Source organism: Mauremys reevesii, linkage group 1 (assembly GCF_016161935.1).
Source record: "Mauremys reevesii isolate NIE-2019 linkage group 1, ASM1616193v1, whole genome shotgun sequence".
NCBI lineage: Eukaryota > Metazoa > Chordata > Testudines > Geoemydidae > Mauremys > Mauremys reevesii.
Window position 1 is genome coordinate 160,470,199 of NC_052623.1, and position 20,654 is coordinate 160,490,852.

The 20,654-nt window shown below is 41.1% G+C and overlaps 1 protein-coding gene across 7 annotated transcripts in view; it reads right to left on the minus strand.

Annotated features, from left to right (window-relative positions):
- Positions 1–2,900: 2,900 nt before the first annotated feature.
- PDE9A (phosphodiesterase 9A) overlaps positions 2,901–20,654 on the minus strand; it is a 117,935-nt gene continuing 100,181 nt past the window's right edge. For 6 of the 7 annotated variants that reach the window (XM_039520885.1, XM_039520890.1, XM_039520889.1 and 3 more), the window contains 9 exons: positions 18,122–18,226; positions 14,647–14,729; positions 13,151–13,307; positions 11,972–12,085; positions 10,643–10,747; positions 7,545–7,673; positions 7,281–7,376; positions 4,011–4,097; positions 2,901–3,579 (listed from right to left, as the gene is read on the minus strand). In XM_039520885.1, coding sequence (XP_039376819.1) covers positions 4,047–4,097; positions 7,281–7,376; positions 7,545–7,673; positions 10,643–10,747; positions 11,972–12,085; positions 13,151–13,307; positions 14,647–14,729; positions 18,122–18,226 — 840 coding nt within the window. In that variant the 3' untranslated portion in view covers positions 2,901–3,579; positions 4,011–4,046. The remainder of the gene's footprint in view (positions 3,580–4,010; positions 4,098–7,280; positions 7,377–7,544; positions 7,674–10,642; positions 10,748–11,971; positions 12,086–13,150; positions 13,308–14,646; positions 14,730–18,121; positions 18,227–20,654) is intronic. The other variant, XM_039520886.1, reaches the window with a different exon arrangement.

Below are 20,654 nucleotides of genomic sequence, written 5' to 3' on the forward strand. Positions count from 1 at the left end.
AAAGGATATGAGCAGCAGACAGTGTAACATTTTGTAAGGCACATATCACAGAGTCAAAGATAATATTACAATATAACATTCATAGATATATACTTCACTGGGTTAGAATAAAATGATTAAATCATACTTCAGATGCCTGTCTGGATGTCTCCAAAAGCTCCATTTTTATGCTAAGTATAGATTTCAAATGTCAGACTGAAAATGCATGACAATTGAAAGGGCTAATTGCCAGGATTTATCAAATCCATTCATTTACATAAGAATCACAATATCAAATATTATGGAAAGACAGGTGAAAACTAGAATTAAGAGAGGATGCCTTCCAATCCCCATATTTAAACATAAATTGGACAGGGACTGCTTGGAAACCACTGCAAATACAGAGGGGCCAAAATAAGTGATGGGGCCTTCCAGTTTATATCAGTAGCTGGTTAACAAAACAAGGGGTCTTGTTTTCAATTCGTGTAAACAGCTGCCTGCACTTTTCATGTTCCTTTAGTTAACTGCAGTATATGTTACAAGATAGAGAGAGTTGGATACTCTCTTAACCATCATAGCCAAAGGGAAAAATAACTCTGTCAACAGAAAGATCACTTAAATGAGAGTGCATGGAAGAGGAAAAAGAATTTGAGATGACATCACACACACACACACACTCACTCTCACTCACTCTCTATAGGTATTAGCATATGCTTGAGTAAGTAAGAGCCAAATTCTCCTCTCAGTAATACTGATGCACCTACATTAAAGCCAGGAGGGTTGCACCAGTGTCCTTTATAGTGATCTCCCTTCAGAAGTAAATCCGAGATTTTAGGCTACCTTTAAACATGATGGGGAATTAGCTTCATCCCACTGAAGTCAATTACAAAACTCTTTCATTTCAATGGGAGAAGGCTCAAGCTCATGATGAGCCCTGATCCTGAAAATGCTTATGCACACGCTTAACTTTATGCATGTGTGGAGTTCCATTAATGTCTATGAGACTATCATGTGTGTAAAGTTAAGCAAATGCTTGGAGAGTCAGAGCTTTGGTTTGCTGAAGAGTCTTTCAGTTGAAATGAAATCTCTGAGGTAACACAACATAATAATAAACACTTAAAATCTTTATTATGAGTGGGGTGAGGCAGACGGTCTTATTACAAGAGATTTTCTCATTTAATGCTCTGGTTGAATGCAGGACTTGGTATATTCTAAAGCAATTGTTTGTAATTACTACACAGCACATCTGCTTTGGGGGCTGATTTGTGGAGGAAATCCACTTAACTGGAGATGGTAAATTTGATTCCCTTGTGAAAAGAAACCAGGAACTCCACAGCAAAATGAATCTGGTTCATCATGAACTCTGGAGTATAATATTTACTAAAGACAGGTAGCTGCACAATTCAGATTCAGTTCTCAGACATCACAGAGTTCAGGGGTATTTGGATCATTGTACACCTCTACCCCGATATAACGCTGTCCTTGGGAGCAAAAAAATCTTATCGCGTTATAGGTGAAACTGCGTTATATCGAACTTGCTTTGATCCGCCGGAGTGCGCAGCCCCGCCCCCCCCGGAGCGATGCTTTACCGCGTTATATGTGAATTAGTGTTCTATTGGGTGGCATTATATCGGGGGTAGAGGTGTATGATGAAGGTATTTGTATAACTTGCATATGAATCTGGGTTTAGAACCGTTCCTTGTCGGGGTGTTCAAATCCGGGCTTTGCTTCTTGCTACCATCCAATTTACAACAGGAAAAGTCAGCACCACCCACGGTGGTTCTGCTATTGGGGCAGCCAAGCAGGAAGTGGGGAAAGAGTTGGAGATTTCAAGGAGGTGTCCAGTCTGTGGAGGACTGGAGAGCAGATCACAATACTGGGATATCCACCCCGGGAGAAACAATGTTAAGCTGAGAATTAACACACACAAACTAGAGGAGAATAAAGGCTTTGAAATGCCAGAGCACTGTACAAAAAGAAGGTAAGATTATTATTCAATGCTGAAAAGAGCAAGTGTTAGTCACTTGGTACTCCTAGAAAGGAAAGCCTGAGATTCCCAAAGTGTTGCCTGTGTCATGAGGAAGGAGGACTAGCTACCCACCTTCTTCTTTCTTTTTAAAATGAGCTAAGACTTCACATGCAGCTTTGGAGCTTGCAGACATATGGCTTCAGTGTGTGTGCCCTTCAAAGAGAAACACGAGCATTCATGGGCACCATGCCTTCCTTATGTGCTACTCTGCATATTTATAGCACAACCACAGAATAACCTAGGAGACAAAGCACAGAAATGGCAGCCTGTTTTCTTCCACCAAAAGAGTCTGATTAAAAGCATACCCATGTGAAAGCTACAGTGCAATACTTCTTACACTTCTGTCATGTGAAGATTAAAAAACCTAGGGCCAAATTCTGCCCTCGGTAATACATGTGGAACCCCGTTCCAGGCTCTGTTGTGGCTTCTAGCCATGAACCTTCATTGGGGGCGGAATGGAGGAGCACCACTCCACCACTGGCACTATTGCGCATGCCACTTGGAATTCCCTTGTGTGCAGATGTAACCCTGGGTGAACATGTGCTACATCTGACCCTCTGTGTCGAGACCCAGAGGATAGGAGTTGTTGCAGTCCCTAGCTACAGAGCTTTGGCTATTTAGCTCAAGATGTAGCAGCTCATGTTTTCAGTTTGGACATCTCCTGCTCAGTTCCCCATGTGTCAGCCAAGAGGGCAGTTGTCAAGACAGAGCACACCCATGGATACACCTCAGCAGGGGGACTCCATTGTGCAGCTGGCCAACTCTGGCAGCTAGTGTCCCAGCCAGTGCTAGCAGGGACCAGTTCCTGCACTCAGGATTGCTCAAGGGCTAAGATTGGGGGGCTCGCCTCTGCAGCAGGGGCACAAGAAACAATGGTTCCTTACCCCTCCTTCTCCTCCCTTGTATTCTTGCACAGGGATCTGTCACAATCTGTCCCTCAGTAGAGTGGCAGGGGTGGGAGGGACTAGGCCTTGTAAATAAACCTGCCTCTCCCACGACAGTGCATATCAACACTACTAGACCACCAGAGTCAAACTTTTTCTCCCTTTCCTTTAGTAACCATGTGAGGGTTAGTGTCCTGTGGGTATACACCAGGGCAGGATTTAGCTCCTAATATTTACATAACCATACATGAATAATAAAGCATTTTTCTGTTCTTACTGTTATGACATACACTATACCACATACAAATGTTTATAAAATGTCTCTTCTAAAAAGTCCAACACCCAACCCCTTCCTCCATGTACATATTATGAAAACATTTTTCTTTGGGAACAGGAGCAGTTCTTTATATGCACATCTATGAAAGGAAATAATTACAGCACCCAGGTTTGTATAAGAATATATTATTTAGAAGAGCAGTTGAAAAAAACAAAACAAAACTATACATCAAAGTTTCCTTTTTTTGCATCCATGAGGATAGCAACAGTTCTTAGAAAATATGTTCTTGCCATGGTCTCGGCGGCTTTCTACCATCTTTCCTCTGGGCTGAAGGATCCCATGATACTTAGCTGCATCAATCCACTCCATGAACAAACACAACAGACCTTTAAGGTCTCATCAGTTCTGTTCTGGTACAGAAGGGAAATTCAGATCAAATATATTAAATGTCAACTAAACGTAATAAAATTCAGACAATTATATACACTGTTAGATCATAATCTCTGGAATATCGCTAGGTAAACAAAGCATGTGCTGCTACACCCACTGACCCATAAATATTAGGATACAAAGATTAGTTAGATTATGCTGTAATTGTCATATGGCTGCCTACAGGTATTTAGTGCATTAATCAGAATTACTTTTTTTTTTTTTTTGGACTTCTGGGAATCATTTTCCAGAAAAGGGTGGCTGTTAAAACTTCATCTTATATCTATGGACTTCCAGCCAAATTCTCTATGGGCACAAGAAGGGAAAAGTTCGCTGAAGTCAGTTGAGCTGCACCATCTTCTGTCCATGTGTGTCTACTTTTAAAATATTTAAAAAACAAACAAAAACTCACCTTGTGACTTTTCTGTAGCTCAGAGTGTTTTTCTTTTCACTTCTGTGTGCTGTCAGTTGTCAAACTTGTGCTTTTCTTCTTTTGCAACTAGAATAAAGAACAAAGCAGAACAAATATCACCACTGGCACGTCACAGACAGACTGCCACTGCTAGCTGATCACTAATCCTCAATAAGATATCAGCTGAATCGCTAATGCAATAGTATACACTAATTTGGTCATCAAAGGCCCCATTCCATCCAAAATAACTATGGTACTTGTCTGGAGAAAGTGCACCTCACTATTTCTCATTATGTGTTGAGTTAATTTCTGAGATCATTCGCTACCTGCTATTGTTTGATGGCATTTCTGAGTTTACACAGTTCTCATTATACCAGCAACAAAGAATCCTGTGGCACCTTATAGACTAACAGACGTTTTGCAGCATGAGCTTTCGTGGGTGAATACCCACTTCTTCGGATGCAAGAAGTGGGTATTCTTCTTCTTGCATCCGAAGAAGAACAACACGGCTACCCCTCTGATACTCATTATACCAGCACTCCTTGTGCCAATATAGTGTAATTAAGGCTCTATTTGTTTCCATAGAAACTCTGTTTTTGACAGCTTTAAATTTCAGGTATAAAAATTCACTTCAGCTTGAAACTTCTCAAAGTATCAACAAGCCCCCACTATCATCTTGAACTTATTTTGGGTTTCTTTAAGGAATGTTTCATGTTTCTGTCATAGACTTGAGAATTTCCACAAGATTATCTTTGCCCTTCTATAACTCCCCCCACAAGGCCCGTCTTCTGTTCCTGTCCACTCTCAATCAGAAAAATTGAGCTCCTTGGAGAAGGAATTGTCCTTCCTAAGTGTTTGGAAAGTGTCTCTCTCTAGTGGTGCTACGGCAAATAATAACCACCACCACCGAGGGAGTGAGGGACTAGGCCTGGAAAATAAATCTGCATCTCCCACATGTCAGTACATATCAACACTACTAGACCACCAGAGGCAAACTTTCTCTCACTTTCCTTTAGTAACCATGTGAGGGTTAGTGTCTTGTCTGTGTGATATAAACTGTATGTGCTATATAAACCCTGGGGAGTGGAATACTGTGCTCTGTATGTTTTGCTATGTAGAAATTAGCCTGGTTGGAAACTAATTTTTATTTGCATGACAGTGAAACATTCTCTCAAAGAGCTGTTAAAGGGACTCAATAAGTTAACAAGATGTTATGGGAACTGCCTGCTGGTCATGTTTCCTTATCAGGCTTGTCTACACTGGGGTATTCTGTACTAATGTAACTACAAGAATGACACTGCACACACGCCACACTAGGGTAAACAAGCGATGTGCACTCGTGCAATTTACCTTGTTGTCAAAGCCAGGAAAGCTACACTGATGCAATCCTCTTTCTACCCCAGTGCAGGGTGTGCACAGAACACGTTTTCACCAGTGCAACACTAGTGCAATTTATGTCAGTGTAAAACTCCCCAGTGTAGACAAGCCCTTAGATCCAATGTCTTGGAGGAAATGAGAAAATGTTTGTATTAAATACAGATCAGTTTTCTTGTAAACTTTGAAACAGGAAAAGACAAAACCCAACAGAAAAGCTAGCATCTAACTATATAGGAAGCTCATTGGTGTTATATGAACAATTAACTTGGGTTGTGCAACAGGAAGAATTACACTGTATTACTGGATACTGACTCAGATAATGGTGCTGAGAGTTGGATACTCTCTTCACCATCATACCCAAAGGGAAAAATGACTATCAACAGAAAGATCACTTAAATTAATTAGAGTGCATGGAAGAGGAAAAATAATTTGAGATCACACAACACACACACACATACAGTCATACATACAGACTTCCTAAAACAGGGTGATATTAATCTAACACGGTAGGAGAAGAATCTTAAGGCAGACCAAAAAAAAGGGTTTTTCTAACTATACGGTAAGTAACATTTCCAAACTTTGTACCACCAGCTTTGTGCCCCCCAATCAGTGCTTTTATCAGAGCATCCACCTAGATGAGCTTAATTTATTTTCGGATTTCTCTCTGTTTTCTCTCCTGTGCCCATAAACTCTGTTTTTATATAAGGTCACTGGATTTGGATGTAGTGAATTTGGGGTTATCTGCTGTTGGGCATCATGACAAGATGAAAAGAAACCTAAACTCTGACCTCAGAGGGAGATGACTCAGGAGTAGAGGTCACAGTCTGAGCACTAAAAGCATCATTCTGTATCACTGAAGTCAATGGGAGCTATGTCATAACTGCAATGGGAGCAGGACCAAGCACAACACTGTGATTCTCTGGCTTGCACAGTGCTGAAAAGGATTTGGCAAAGGTTAGAGAGAGCTGAAAGACCTGACACCTGGTTACAGCTCTCAGAGATCTTACATGCCAAAGGGAGAGACATCTGGTAAATACCATTGATAGATAGTTTAACCTGGGCCATAAAATGAATTAATGTGGTTGTCTGTTTAATATAATTGTATGGCATGCGTGTGTGTCCAGTATAAGAGAGAGAAAGAGCAATTCCCGGTGCAATGCCAATGACATCTGGTAATATCTCTGCAGGCTCTTTTTAATTACTCATTCTGTGCACTGAGAATTTTTTTTGCCATTTTCTTTTCTGTGGTTGGGTATCATGACTGCTTCTCTTGCTCTTTCTATTTATTATTATTAATTATCCTGTGCCATAGGTATGCCTGGTGCTTTACAAATACATAGGAAGAAAAAGTGACCATAGATATAATCAAAAGCAATAACTATCATCAAAATGAAGAAGAACTTGAATTGTCTGTTTCGCTTCTTAGTACCACCCAGAGCATATGTACAGAACAGATTGAATAACTGATTTTTCAGTTCAAATAAAAAAAATCAGTTTGTTTTGAACTGAAACTGATTTTTTTTCCTCGATGAAGCAAAAAGGCTGAAAAAAATCATTTTGGCTTGAACACAATATGTAATTTTGAGTGAAACAATTGTTTTCATTTTGTTACATTTTCGGTGTTTTACCCTTTTAAATAAAAATGTGAACAAATGGAGCTAGATTTCAAAAAGAAATGTTTTGACATGAAAAGTCAAAACATTTTGCCTTTAAAAAGCCAAAATAAACCCTTTAGACTTTTTCAACTTTTTAAAAAAAATTGTATTCAGCCAAAACTATTTGCTGAATTCAACCCATATTCATGAATAGTTTTGGTCACTCCTCACTGAATTTTTGAGCAAATTTAATATTTGACTGAAATATGTCACCCAGTTCTGGGTATGTATAGCTTGCCTCTTTCATAGCATCATCTAGTTGTTTTAATTCCTCGTAGCGGTCCCTGGATTCCCAAAGAGGTTGGAGCATCACTTCATCAACTTCTGGAAAAAGCTAAACAAAAGTGAGAAAAGTCAAACTACCATTTCTTTAAATATTTATTTATCTGTAAATGATAGAAATGGAGCGAGAGCAGATGTCACTGGCTGACTAAACGTTTATCAAAATCAAAGCTGAAATGTTCTCAGCTCCAGGAGGCATCTTAGAACTGTAAAAACTTACCTTTGTCACTGTTTCAAACATTGGGATCAGGACAAACTTAAGGAACCCAATCTGTGCTGTTGGTTTGGTCACTTTATCTCGGTCCATGAAAGGTGCCACTGGAAGTCCCTCAGACTTTTCTCGGTCACTCTGGGACAGATTCAATAGTTAACAAAGATTATTATCAACAGGGAGACCGTGAGGGCAGCAAAACACAAACTGTTTGCAGACCAGTAACTAGATCATTGATATTCTGTACACATGCCTCAATGGTATATGTGACCAGAGCAACTGAAAGGGAAACTGTGTGTTATACATTTTAGAAGCCGACTCTTATTGTTTTAATAACCTTTGTATTGTTGTTTCTTTTGGCTTGTCACAAATGCTGCATGTACAGAAAAGTATCATATTGTAACAAGACCATGAGAGGAGCGAGCCTCACAGCCCATGTGGACTGACTCACACTAGAGGGACTCGAGCTAGAGTGCTAAAATAGCTGTGTGGATGTTTGGGCACTGGAGGAGGCTAGCCACCCCACCTCGAACCCTGGGCTTTTGCTCAGGTGGCTAGCTCAAGCCTCTGCTAGTGCAATGTCCACACAGCTATATTTAGCGTAAGCCAGGGGTGAAAGAGAGCCGGTACGGGCTGGTGCTCCGTACCGGTAAGAACCCGCACTGGCCCATACCCAGCCCACATTAAAGCGCTGCTGCGGCAGCGCTTTAATGTCCCTACCCCTTTTGCTGCCCCTTTAATGTCCCTGCCCCTTTAGCCTCCCCTGTCGGGGGCCCTGTGGGTAGGGTCCGTACCGGCAGGGCCGCCAACAGGGGGTGGGGATGGGCAGCGACGTTAAAGCGCTGCCACAGCAAAGGACCATCCTTAAAGTGTTGCCGCGGCAGCACTTTAACATCGCTGCCCCTTCCCCTGTCGGCAGCCCTGGGGTTCATACCGGCAGGGCTGCCGACGGGGGAGGCAACATTAAAGCATTGCTGCGACATTAAAGCATTGCTGCGGCAGCACTTTAAGGATGGTCCTTTGCCCCGGCAGCGCTTTAACGTTCCTGCGCCCCCCCCCCCTTGTGGGGGCAAAGGGAGCAATTGCCCTGGGGCCGGCGATTTAAAAGCACAGCAGTGGCGTCCGGAGCCCTGGGCCCCTTTAAATCAACACGGGAGCCCCGGGTGGTGTGGGCCAGGCGGCCTGAAAGGGCTGGTTGGGGGATGCTGACCCCTGCCCCTTCTGCCTGAGGTCTCGCCCCTTTCATAGTCTTTCATAGAATATCAGGGTTGGAAGGGACCTCAGGAGGTCATCTAGTCTAACCCCCTGCTCAAAGCAAGGCCAAGCCCCAGATCCGTAAATGGTCCCCTCAAGGAGCCCCCCGGCCCATACCGGTAAGTGGCCTAATTTACTTTCGCCCCTGGTGTAAGCCCACTAGCACAAGTCTGCCTGCCTGGCTTAAGAGGCTTGTGTAACACCAGCAGACCTGGTCATTGTTAGCCAGTATCAAATCTGGGACTTCTGGATCTTAATGCATGAGCCAAAAGACAGGTCTCTTAGCCCAGGCTGTAGCAGACACATCAATCTCTAGCTGCCACTAGAGAGGGACAGAGTGCCACACCAAGTAGGCATGGGTTACACTTGCTCCCTGCTATAGTGTAGACATACCATAGGAGGGAGATACTCAGAGGCATACAAGGCAGTTAGGCAGCCACCCAAAATCCATTGGACTTCTTGTGGAGTAAAGCACTACTCAGTGTAAGAAAAGGTAGCAGAATCTAGCCCTTAGCCATTCTACATAGGAGGGAAAGGGTCCTTGACTTCCTTCTCCTCTGGAGAATTATTCTTTTAGGTATTAAGCTAGGACTAGCCAACCATGGTCAAAAATGTTTTTTGTTTCTAGTGTATCAAGTGGCTCCTAGCACATACAGATTCAGGGAGGGATGTTTCTCTGCATTCCAAACGTTGGAAAAATCTTTACAAATAATGGGCCGGATTCTCAGCTAGTATAAGTCAGAGTAGCTCCATTGACTTAAATGGGTCTACAGTGATTGGAATCAGCTGACCGTCTGAACCGTTATTCCTATAAGTGCATAGTTAGTAAGAAGGGCACAGAATATGCCAAAAATTGACACCCCTTTAACTTCATTGCCAGCATTTACTCTCACCTGTCAGACTTGCTTTAATAATGTGTGTACCGTAGTACCTTGTGTCAGATATTATGGTGAGGAACACTATAAAGTGCAGAAACAGATAGTTTTATTTTGCATAAAAATATTGCAGAGACAATGAGCTAAAGGTGCTTCTAACATTTTGTCATTAAGATTCCCTGTTGTCAAGCCTTCCCCGTTAGATATGTCTAATGTAATTTCTTTGTCAAACTGATTCCTTCAGCACAGGGGAAATGATAAAAAAAAAATAGAAAGAAGAAAACTCTGGCATCTTGTTCCTCCAATCACGATAAAGCTTTGCATGCTGCAAGCTGCTGTACAGACAGCTTGGCTTGGGTGGGAGAGAGCAGAGGATTGCTGTTAGTTTTAATGTTGCTTTATACGACAAGAAACCACACTAGTGAGAGATGGGAATCCAGAAAGAAGCAACTGTTTTGGGAGCATAAGCTGACTTTTCAGGACTAATGAAGTTGATGGTGTCCTTTGGAAATAATCAGAACGTTTTCATTTTTAAAGCAAATGTTCATCCTATGCAGACTCGGTCATTTCAGATCATCACAGATATAATTTAAACTTGGCCCATTTAATACTGCCCATTTAATTGACTTTTTCTATACCCACGCTTCTTGCCCTTTTGGCTTGACAAGAGTTTACATGCCAAATAAACTCACTAGGCAGCCCTATTAGTAAGAACAAGCTGCAGTCCAATGACATTAGCATTTCTACATTATTGTCATTTATCTTACAAATTGCAGTCAATTACAGTCACTTTTATTCTGAACATACTGTCTTATGCCACACTTCTGTCACCTTATGAAAAGAAACCTCCTCATCCTTGTGGCACTGGAATGGCATACAGTATTACCAGTCAGCTGTCAGCTATATTAACATAGGAATTACTACTATTATGATGATGATTGATGATTGTATATCTGTGTCTCTGTTTCTCATTCTTACCTGCATAAAATATTCCTCTAATAAGCAGTCTACCCATGGTTCCGCTACTTCCATCGGGCGGACTTCATTTGAGATATCACAACATTTTATCAGTACCATCTTCAACTGAAGGAGGAAAAATACTTTAACACTCGGGTAATATAGAAGCCTGCCTCTTTGTCTTTATAGAAGACATAAAAGCCACGAGTCCTTCATTTTTAGAGAGGCAGAGGGGAATGATCTCAGACAAGAAGGGTAGTCTTATAGCTAAGGCACAAAACTGATCTGGTTTCTCTTCCTCCTATCTAGAGATATTCTATTCCTGGTTCTGCCTGCTACATACTTTCTGTATGACCTTTGGCAAGTCACTTAACCCCCCTGTGTCTCAGTTTTCCTTTCCGTGAAAGAGGGATAATAGTTACCTACTCCATGGGAGGATTATGAGGCTTAATCCATGAATGATTGTAAAGGGCTTTGACATTCCTGGAGGGAAGGCACTATAGGGGCCCAATCACACCCTCATTAATGTCAATGGAAAGATTCCCACTGAGTTCAATGGGATTGGTTTAGGTCTAGAACACAGTATTGTTATGATGGATGTAATGGAGACTAGAGTGAAACTAAGAATTTATATCCTGACAGATATAGTAATTATTTCTTGCTCAGATGACTCTAGGATTTCAAAATCTGAAAGAGGAATCTAGACTTTCTTTATGTCAAGTGCTCCCAGACTTCTCATTGTTTTTTGGGGAAAAAGCTTTTATAAAAATCTACAAGAAATACTTTGCCGTTTCTGTTAACGTTACAGTGCAAACCGTTGTTTTTAGGCACACAATTCCCTGCATTATTTGGTACCCACTCACAGTGCCAGCTAAAAAGGGGAGAAAGGATGGTTCCATAGTTAGATAGCTAGGCTGGGACTAGGGAGAGCTGGGCTCAATACCCTGCTCCACCAAGGATTTCCTGTGAGACCTGGGGCAAGTTACTTGGTCTCTCTGGGTCTCACTTCTCCAGCTGTAAAAGAAGTACTTCTCCACCTCACAGGAGTGTTGGAGGCACTTATATACTACACTGAGGGGAGCTATCCAAGTATTCAATTCAAATTGATCCAACCCAAAACAAACTATTTGGATTTTTTTCTTGTCAAAATCAAAATTTTCCCCACACAAAATTTCAAGTTTGCACAAACTTCACTTTCTATTTAAAAAAAACCCCGATTTTGACAGAAAAATTCTGACCACCTCTACTCAACATCTTGCATGATCAAGCCAAAACCAAAGTTTAGAATGTAGCAGTATCACTATGAACCATGGTAGGCACTGAAAAATGATAAACACATAGTGTCCTTACACAGGTCACATGTTCCTCATTTGAGTAATCAAAATTATCCATTTTTTCCTTGAAAGAGTCCAGTATTTCTGCATGTCTTGCCATGTCTGTTGCCAAGATTAATGTAATTATCCCCTATCAAAACAAACATAATAATACATTGATTTAACATGTCTCACAAGACATAGTTATTGCTGTGAAAAGAAATGTGCTTAAATTAACACAAATACCTTATAACACAGACAAGAAGAACAGATGCATCACATCAGCACCAGTGAAAAAGGAACTTTCATACTTGAGGCCACTTGACAAACTAGACCATTAATTTAAAGAATTCACAGTAACATAAGAGAATGACTAACTATGTAAATGGTTTGTGTATAATTATATGCTGGAGAAACTGCTGTTTCTTGTTCTGAGCTTTGTTTGATTTTTCGTATGAATGCAAAGTGCAGAAAGAAATAAACTAAAAGCTCAGTTCTACGTGCTGAGGCTCAAGCTTGGTCCCACAGAAGTCAATGGCAGTTTTGCATTTTTGCATTTTCATTTAATATGGATGGGAGTTGCATCTATGAATCTGAGGGCAGAATTTGGCCCATAATGCTACGCGAATTACATCTTAGTTTATTGTCATGGAAAATATTGTGATGTCACAGAATTTATTCTTATGACTTCATTGCCTCACACACCAAAAAAAGAGATGGGCTCCACAGGTTGAAGCTTTTGTATAAACACAAATATTTTTAATAATGATGAAAAATGGGGGGTGGGGAGATGATAAAATGTGTAGAAGGTGAATATTTGTTTATGTCTTTACAAATTTTCTGCAGTTTGAACTCCCTGTTTAAAGTTCAGCACAATGTTCTTCTAATGGTTAAGTTGTTACCATATGAGCATGTTGGCCTAGTTACAGTCACATCCCAACAACTCCTTTCATAATGTAAGTTTCTACACAGAAGAGTATAAGTTTAATAGTCAAACTTTGCTCATTGGTACCCAAGGAAGGTCGGCTCAACAGTCCAACAAGAGTTGCTAGAGAAATAGCCAGGAATCTCCCTGTGTTACTTCAAGTTTGAGATTATTTGAGATCAGTTCTAACCTCTTGATGGAATTATTCTGTACAGAAGGTAGATTTGTGCACACTGAAACTTCAAGAGCGGTTTGCATGTTGTAGCCTCCCTTCTGGATCAACGTTCATACCTGTCTTATCCGTTTGAATTGTTCCTGAGTGACATTGGAGAAAATGTTGCATTCTGGCTGGGCAATGATCTGGAAAGCCACAGCACAGTGATGGTTCTCCAGTGGGGAGATGTCATTGTAGCGCACTGCAAGCTCTGTTCGGGCATTAATCTGGTAGCTGATGTGAAGGAAAATAGTGAGGTCTCACATGTTGCCTACACCCAACACTTAAAAACATACATTACATATTAGATATTGGTTATTTTTATGTATATTGTTGTAAATACCCAATTCATTATTTATTTATTGCAACAGTTAATATTAAATCCAAATAATTTTTTGAGAAAATGATCATACTTCCACATAGTTTCAAAGACTCTCATTATTTACTTGTTATTACTGAATTTCTATAACTTAAAAACATATGTGGGAAGGATAGAGAGGACTCTTCTCTTTAGCTCACAGGCTTGACTCCCACTAGCTCCCAGTAAAGTCAGTGGAAAGATGCTCATGGAGCTCCATGCAAATTGGATCAGGCCCTTATTTAATAGCTGAGTGCAAGTAAATTAGAGTTTATATATAGTTCACACAAGCACACAGAAGTAATAATGCTTAGCACTTCTAGAGCACCTTCCATCTGAGGCTCACACTGTGCTTTACAGACATTTATGAAGTAACCTTCAGCTCACCCCTGCCAGCTAGCTGTTATCTCCATTGTATAGATGGGCAAATGGAGATAGACAGTGGTTAAATGCTTTGTTTAAAAGTCTTTGGCAGAGCTGGGAAAAGAACCAAAAACTCTTCCCATGTAATTGAGTCTCAAGCATATGACCATTCTTCTGCTACATAAGATAATTAACAAAAGAATATGACCTGAGAATGTTTTCTAGCTGCCAATTTCCTTTAATGGAAAATACGTACGTTTTATGAGAAAATTGAAGAGGGAGCCATTTTCCTTTCAGAGTTTAGCAGAGTTAGCAGCCTCAGCTCAGGACTGAGTAAGCTAATGGCTAGCGTTGCATATAGCCTAACCCAGGGGTAGGCAACCTTTCAGAAGTGGTGTACCAAGTCTTCATTTATTCACTCTACTTTAAGGTTTCATGTGCCAGTAATACATTTTAACATTTTTAGATGGTCTCTTTCTCTAAGTCTATAATATGTAACTAAGCTATGGTTGTATGTAAAGTAAATAAGGTATTTAAAATGTTTAAGAAGCTTCATTTAAAATTAAATTAAAATGCAGAGCCCCCCGGACTAATGGCCAGGACCCAGGCAGTGTGAGTGCCATTGAAAATCAGCTCGCGTGCTGCCTTTGGCACACGTGCCATAGGTTGTCTACCCCTGGCCTAACCAGTGGTGGCTCTGTCCTTGTCAGTGTTTGACCATGATAGCAGAGCATTGTGGGTAGATTCCTACTCAGCTGCCCTACTCTCTGCTCTGGATATGAGAAGAAAATGCTGATCTGCATTGTTTTCCCAATATATTTGAAAGGAACAAAAAATAAAAGGCACACATACGTGTTGTTGTATCCTGGATGATCCAAATCATGGCATACTGCGGCAGTCATTAGAATTAAGATATCAACTTGGGGAAATTTCTCCTGCAATAGAAAAAAATAATAATATAGTGTCTCACAATTTCTATACTTGTTTTCCTCCTAACACATTCACATTTCAGAAAAACAAATCATCTGGGTAAAATTAACCATTATTCATTAATTAAATGTACTGCAGATAAGAAAGAAGATTCCACTGTTCACTGCAGCAACAAATGACTCAGATTTGGCTTTGATGCAGGAAATAGAAGCAGTTTGGAGGAGGCCAGTGGAATTTTGTCTGAGAGTTACTCATATTCATATTATGTTTTAAAGCACAAAGATGTTAATACTCGGGCCTTTAGAAATCATTCCAGTGTCTACACTAGCTGAGGGAGGGTTGGAAGACAATTTACATACCATTATCTTTCACACTAACTAGAGATGGGAAGAGAGTGAGGAAATTTTTTCATAAACATTTAAGCAACTTCCAAACAGGATGAATGTTTGTGGAAGCAGTTTTGCTCATATGAATATCCACAAGAACACAAATTCTTGCCAGTACCTGGGATTCATTTTACCATGGAACAAAATGTGGTTCTGGATGAAATTAAATTTGTTTTGTGTGGAAGTGAAAGCAGTTTAGAAATGTTAGGTCATCCAGTGAGGGAAAAATACACCTGGCTAAGGTGACCATACAGAATAAATCTGAATCGTGAACATAGAATATGCAAAGCAATATTTTCAGTGAGTGGTTCATGAGGAACCCATAGGCTGAATCTAGTTTGCAGAAAACATTTGTTGAAATATTTTATATAGTGAATGAAGTCTCAATTCATAGACCATGAAAGTCACTTCACTGGGATTTTGACCAGACCCCAAATTCATGCAAATGTCAGACTACCTGCATTCAGGGAAAGGGTTACATTAATACATTGTGAATGGTTCTTCCAGCTTTAATAAGCGCTCTTTCTTTGAGCTCTGATTTGGGGGTCTTCTGGAGAAGTAGTGACAAGGAAGAGACAACTTTAGCTTGATGGTTTTTTCTACTTCTTGGTCAATTTAAATGGGGAGACCTAAATTTGAGATTAAAATCAAAGAGGCCAGCCCTTGGGCTGTTGAAGGTCAGATATACTTCAGTCTCTCTAGTCACTCAATAACAGACCTAAAAGTGGCAATTCTTCAACAAAAAAACTTCAAAACCAGACTCCAACGTGAAGCTGCAGAACTGGAATTAATTTGCAAACTGGATCCCATCAGATTAGGCCTGAATAAAGACTGGGAGTGGTTGGGTCATTACAAAACCTAAACTTAATTTCCTCAATACTAATGTCTCCCTACTGTTATTCACATCTTCTTGTCAGCTGTTTGTAATGGGCCACTCTCTTACCACTTAAAAAGTTATTTTTCCTCCCTTGGTATCCTGTTAATTAATTTATCTTGTTAGACTGACCTCACACTTGGTAAAGCAACCCTCATTCTTTCATGTATTTATACCTGCTCTTGTATTTTTCACTCCATGCATCTGATGAAGTGGGTTCTAGCCCACAAAAGCTTATGCCCAAATACATTTGTTAGTTTCTAAGGTGCCACAAGGACTCCTCGTTGTTTTTGCTGATACAGACTAACACAACTACCCCTCTGAAAGATATACTTCAGTCACAACTACACCTCTACCTCGATATAATGCTGTCCTCGGGAGCCAAAAAATCTTACCGCGTTATAGGTGAAACCGCGTTGTATCGAACTTGATTTGATCCGCTGGAGCGCGCAGCCCTGTCCCCCCCCGGAGCACTGCTTTACCGCGTTATATCCGAATTCATGTTATATCGGGTGGCGTTATAATGGGGTAGAGGTGTACTGTCTGGAAATCTGTCATTTTACTACATCCCTGGATCACTGGTATCTTTGACAGGATGAGAGAAGGAGATGTTTTCTAGTCTTCCTATTTGTAGGATTCTATTATATTATAACTAAAGCTTAATTCATTCCATGGGGCATGCCAGTCATCCAGCTGTCTTGTTGATTTTCAGAGGTGTTGAGTGCTCACAAATCCCAAAGAAGTTAGTGAGAGCTCTAGGGGTGCAGCACCTTGGACTATCCCTTGTCTCCATGGGATTACTCTGTCACTTTCCTAATGTTAAGCATGTGCTTAAGTGCTTTGCTGATTCAGGCCTAGATGACTAAATGAAAGTCTCTGAAATGACTGAGCATTTTATTCAGTGATTTAAATAATGACTTTTCATATAATCTAGGGCTATAGGTTCTCATTATAATTAGACATAGATGAACCAATCAGGGTGAAATAAGAACTCACTGGAAACATTTTTTTTATTTCAGAACAAAACACAACCTCCTTTTCATGGCTGGATCTGTTCATTAAGTCTCTTTGACTTTGCCATGTCCTGTGAACAGCCCAACCACTTATCTACAGTGGCAGATCCTCTTTTGAGGAAGACTGTAAAACTCTTTCCTTCCTTAGGTGGCAGCTTAGCCTCTGTACTGGCCATTGGTGCTGCAGCTCTTGTCAAGCTTCCAGAGAGTCTAGAGTTTCCCTGGTACATGCTCCCCAGAACGCCCTGATGGAGCACAGGCAGGCACAAGGTTTAATTGGCTCAGGGGCTTCAGAAAGTGAAGGTGAAGGAGTCTGCGACACAAGTACTGGGGAAGAGCCAGATGAGTGGAGTGTGAGGGAGCACTCAGTGGAGACACTACTGGATCCTGTCCTCAGCTGCTGCTTCTTGTGAAAGGGAGAGAGAGGGGAGGGCTGCTGCATGGCTTTCCACTGAAGAGAGTACCACACAGGAGGAGTGGAGAAGTCCTCTTCCCTTGAAGACGAGAAAAGAGGAAGGAGCATTGATCAGCAAAGATATAGGAACTGGGACTTGTTTCATGGGGATGGAGCCAGCAGGGGACTATCCAAGGCTGAGAGTTTCCAGAAGTTTAGGTCATTTCTGGTAAAGCTCTTATGCTTATGGATACTTATCTAAACTTTTCAGACCCATCCTACCTATCTTAGGTACTTACATGGCCCCCATTACTGTCATATTTGAGCATCTCACAATCTTAATGTATTTATCTTCACAACACCCCTGTGAGGTAGGGCAGTGCTATTATCTCTATTTTACAGGCGGAGAACTGAGGCACAGAAAGGGTAAGGGCCTTGCTCAAGGTCACGCAGGAAATCTGAGGCAGAACAGGGACTTGAACCCAGTCTCCCAAGCCCTAGGCTAGTTCCGCAACCACTGACCAGCCTTTCTTTCTACTATAACTAATTATAGTTAGGTTTCCTAAAGTTTCTTGCTTGCTTTCAATAAATTAATGAGTCATGTACAAACAAAATCATGGTCCTTTTTGGAAGAAAAATGTCCTGGGTTTTATGATGCTTAGTGGATGAATATTTATCTGGTGATAGAAGCAGAAATACAGATAGCTATGTGGACAAACTAGAGACACACCTGGAGATTGCAGAGTGAGATCATACTGTACATCATCTGAGTCACACAGAAGCAGTGCCGAAAATTATGGAACGGGTTGTTTCTGTAATTGTCATGAATACACAGCTACAAAAAGAGGGAGTAAAACAGTTAATGACTGTAGAGTTGTTTCTGAATGGAAAGATCTGAGTTCAAGCACTTCCCGCTCTCCCTCGAGGCCCTGCACATCGCTATGTGAGACATATGGAGCCTCACACCATTCTCCACTTTTGCCCCTTCAGAAATCACAACACACAGCCCTGCAATAGCACCCTCCTGCTTTTAGCTGAGGAGAACTAGATATGGCTCCCTATGAAAATTTCATTAACACAATCCCTGAACCATCTAATGAAGTCACTGAAAAGCACCAGCGGGCATTCCTTCCCCAGCCACATGAGCAATATGAGGCCAGAGATTGTCAGTAGTCCCTCTCTTTGTTATCTGCCTCACCCAGTAGAATAGGCAGGCAATAGCAAGCTTTCCCAGTCTTGATGCACAACACGTGCTCTGGTCTTGCATTTCTCCTGAGCAGATACCACCAAGTCTGCCAAACTGTGCTGGGGACAAAGGCCCACTTAGGAATATACAGAGGCCACAGAACTCATTTCTGACATAATCTGAATGTCAACCCTGAGGTCTTCAAAGGCAAGAATGTAATATTTATTTAAGTTACAAATATACATTGAAGACATTTTATCAGACAGCCAATCCTCCCCAGCACTACTGAGCTCCACACACTTAGGGCTTGATTTTGCAAGGTGCTCAGCACTCTGGCCTCCAGCATGTGCTTAACTTTAAGCATGGGACTAGCCCCATTGAGCAACATGTGGGATTACACACATTCTTAAAGTTAAACTGAGTCTAAGTGCATTGCTGTATCAGGACCAGAGTCCTCAGCACCCTGCAAGATCAAGCTGCTTGTTCTTGGGCTTGATTTTCAGATGTTCTAAGCATCCAAACCTCCAGCTGGAGTCAATGGGAGCTGGGAAAGCTCAGCACTTCTGAAAAACCAGGCCTGTGTTGTTTGGCTTCTATTTCAGTAGAGAAGGACTTTTGAAAATAACTTTAAAAATTATATGTTGATGATCTCCTCAAATGTTATAAACATCATCTCATACAACTTCTGCACTGAAATGTGGGTCATACACACAGGGCCGGCACAACCCATTAGGCAACCTAGGCGCTCGCCTAAAGCACTAACATTTGGGGGGCGGCAGCTGCCCCGGTCGTTGGCGGTATTTCGGGGGCGGGACCGTCCACCGCCTAAGGCGCCAAAAAAGCTGGCGGCGCTCCTGCATACACATTCATTGTGCAAGGTAACATGATTGTAATGCATGCATTGATCAGTGGAAGTCAGAACATTAAATGTGATTCCTGATTCAGAAGTTGTATCAGCCCTTTATGTTGAGCTATTAAAAATATTTGATTGCAATAGTCATCTTGTTCCTCAGTTTCTCGGTGCTATTTTTAAGGCAGGTGAATGTGGGACTGAGAAAGGAAATGTTCAAGTAAAGTGAGGTAGCTCTTTCTTGTCCAGCTGAGTTCAACCCTAAGCACACTGTAGGCTTTGGGGAAATATCAGCACCTGGAAGTAGGGACTGTATCATCCCTTTTTGAAAAGCCAATATTTGCAAAGGAATTTTTGTAACACTCAGATTTTTATAGAATAAATAAGGAGCTGCACACATGGTTCAGAATGAGATTGTATTAACTATTAATGGTAGCACTTTGAATTACTCAGGGAAATTTGAACTGATGTGAATGCATCTCTACACATACTGTAGGTGGCACAGATTCATAGTTTTTAATGTCAAAAGGGACCATTGTGATCATCTAATCTGACCTCCTGTATAACACGGGCCATAGAATGTCACCCCATAATTCCTGAATTTTGCTTGACAATTTGTGGTTGAACAAGAGTGTATCTTAAAAAGATAGCCAATCCTGTCTTAAAGATTTGAAGTGATGGAGAATCCACCACATTGCTAGGTAAGTTGTTCCAATGGTTAAATACCCTCACTCTTAAAAATCTGCACCTTATTTCCAGTTTGAATTTCTAGCTTCACCTTTCAGCCGCAGGCTCTTGTTATGTTTTTCTCTAATAGTTTAAAGACCTACCTACTACCAGAAATCTTCTGTTTAGATTCTTATAGATCACACTCAAGTCACCTCTTGAATTTTTTTTCAGTAAGATAACTAAATTCATCTCCTTAAGTCTCTCATAGGAAAGCATGTTTTCCAGTCCTTGAATCATTCTTGCAGCTAGTACCATTTTACCGACATTTACTACTTTTGGCCAGAGAAAGAGCAATCAAATAGTTTTCATTGCATCCTCCAGACAAAAATGATATAATCCTGCAGAGCAACATGCTACGTGACATACACTTAAAAGACAGTACATTTTCTGCTGTGCATAGAAGTGCAGGGGCATGCCGTGTTTGTGGAAAAACAGTCAAACAGCCTACACACAGAGGTGAGTCACATCACTTCCAGTACTAGTAATTTCAGGCTAAAC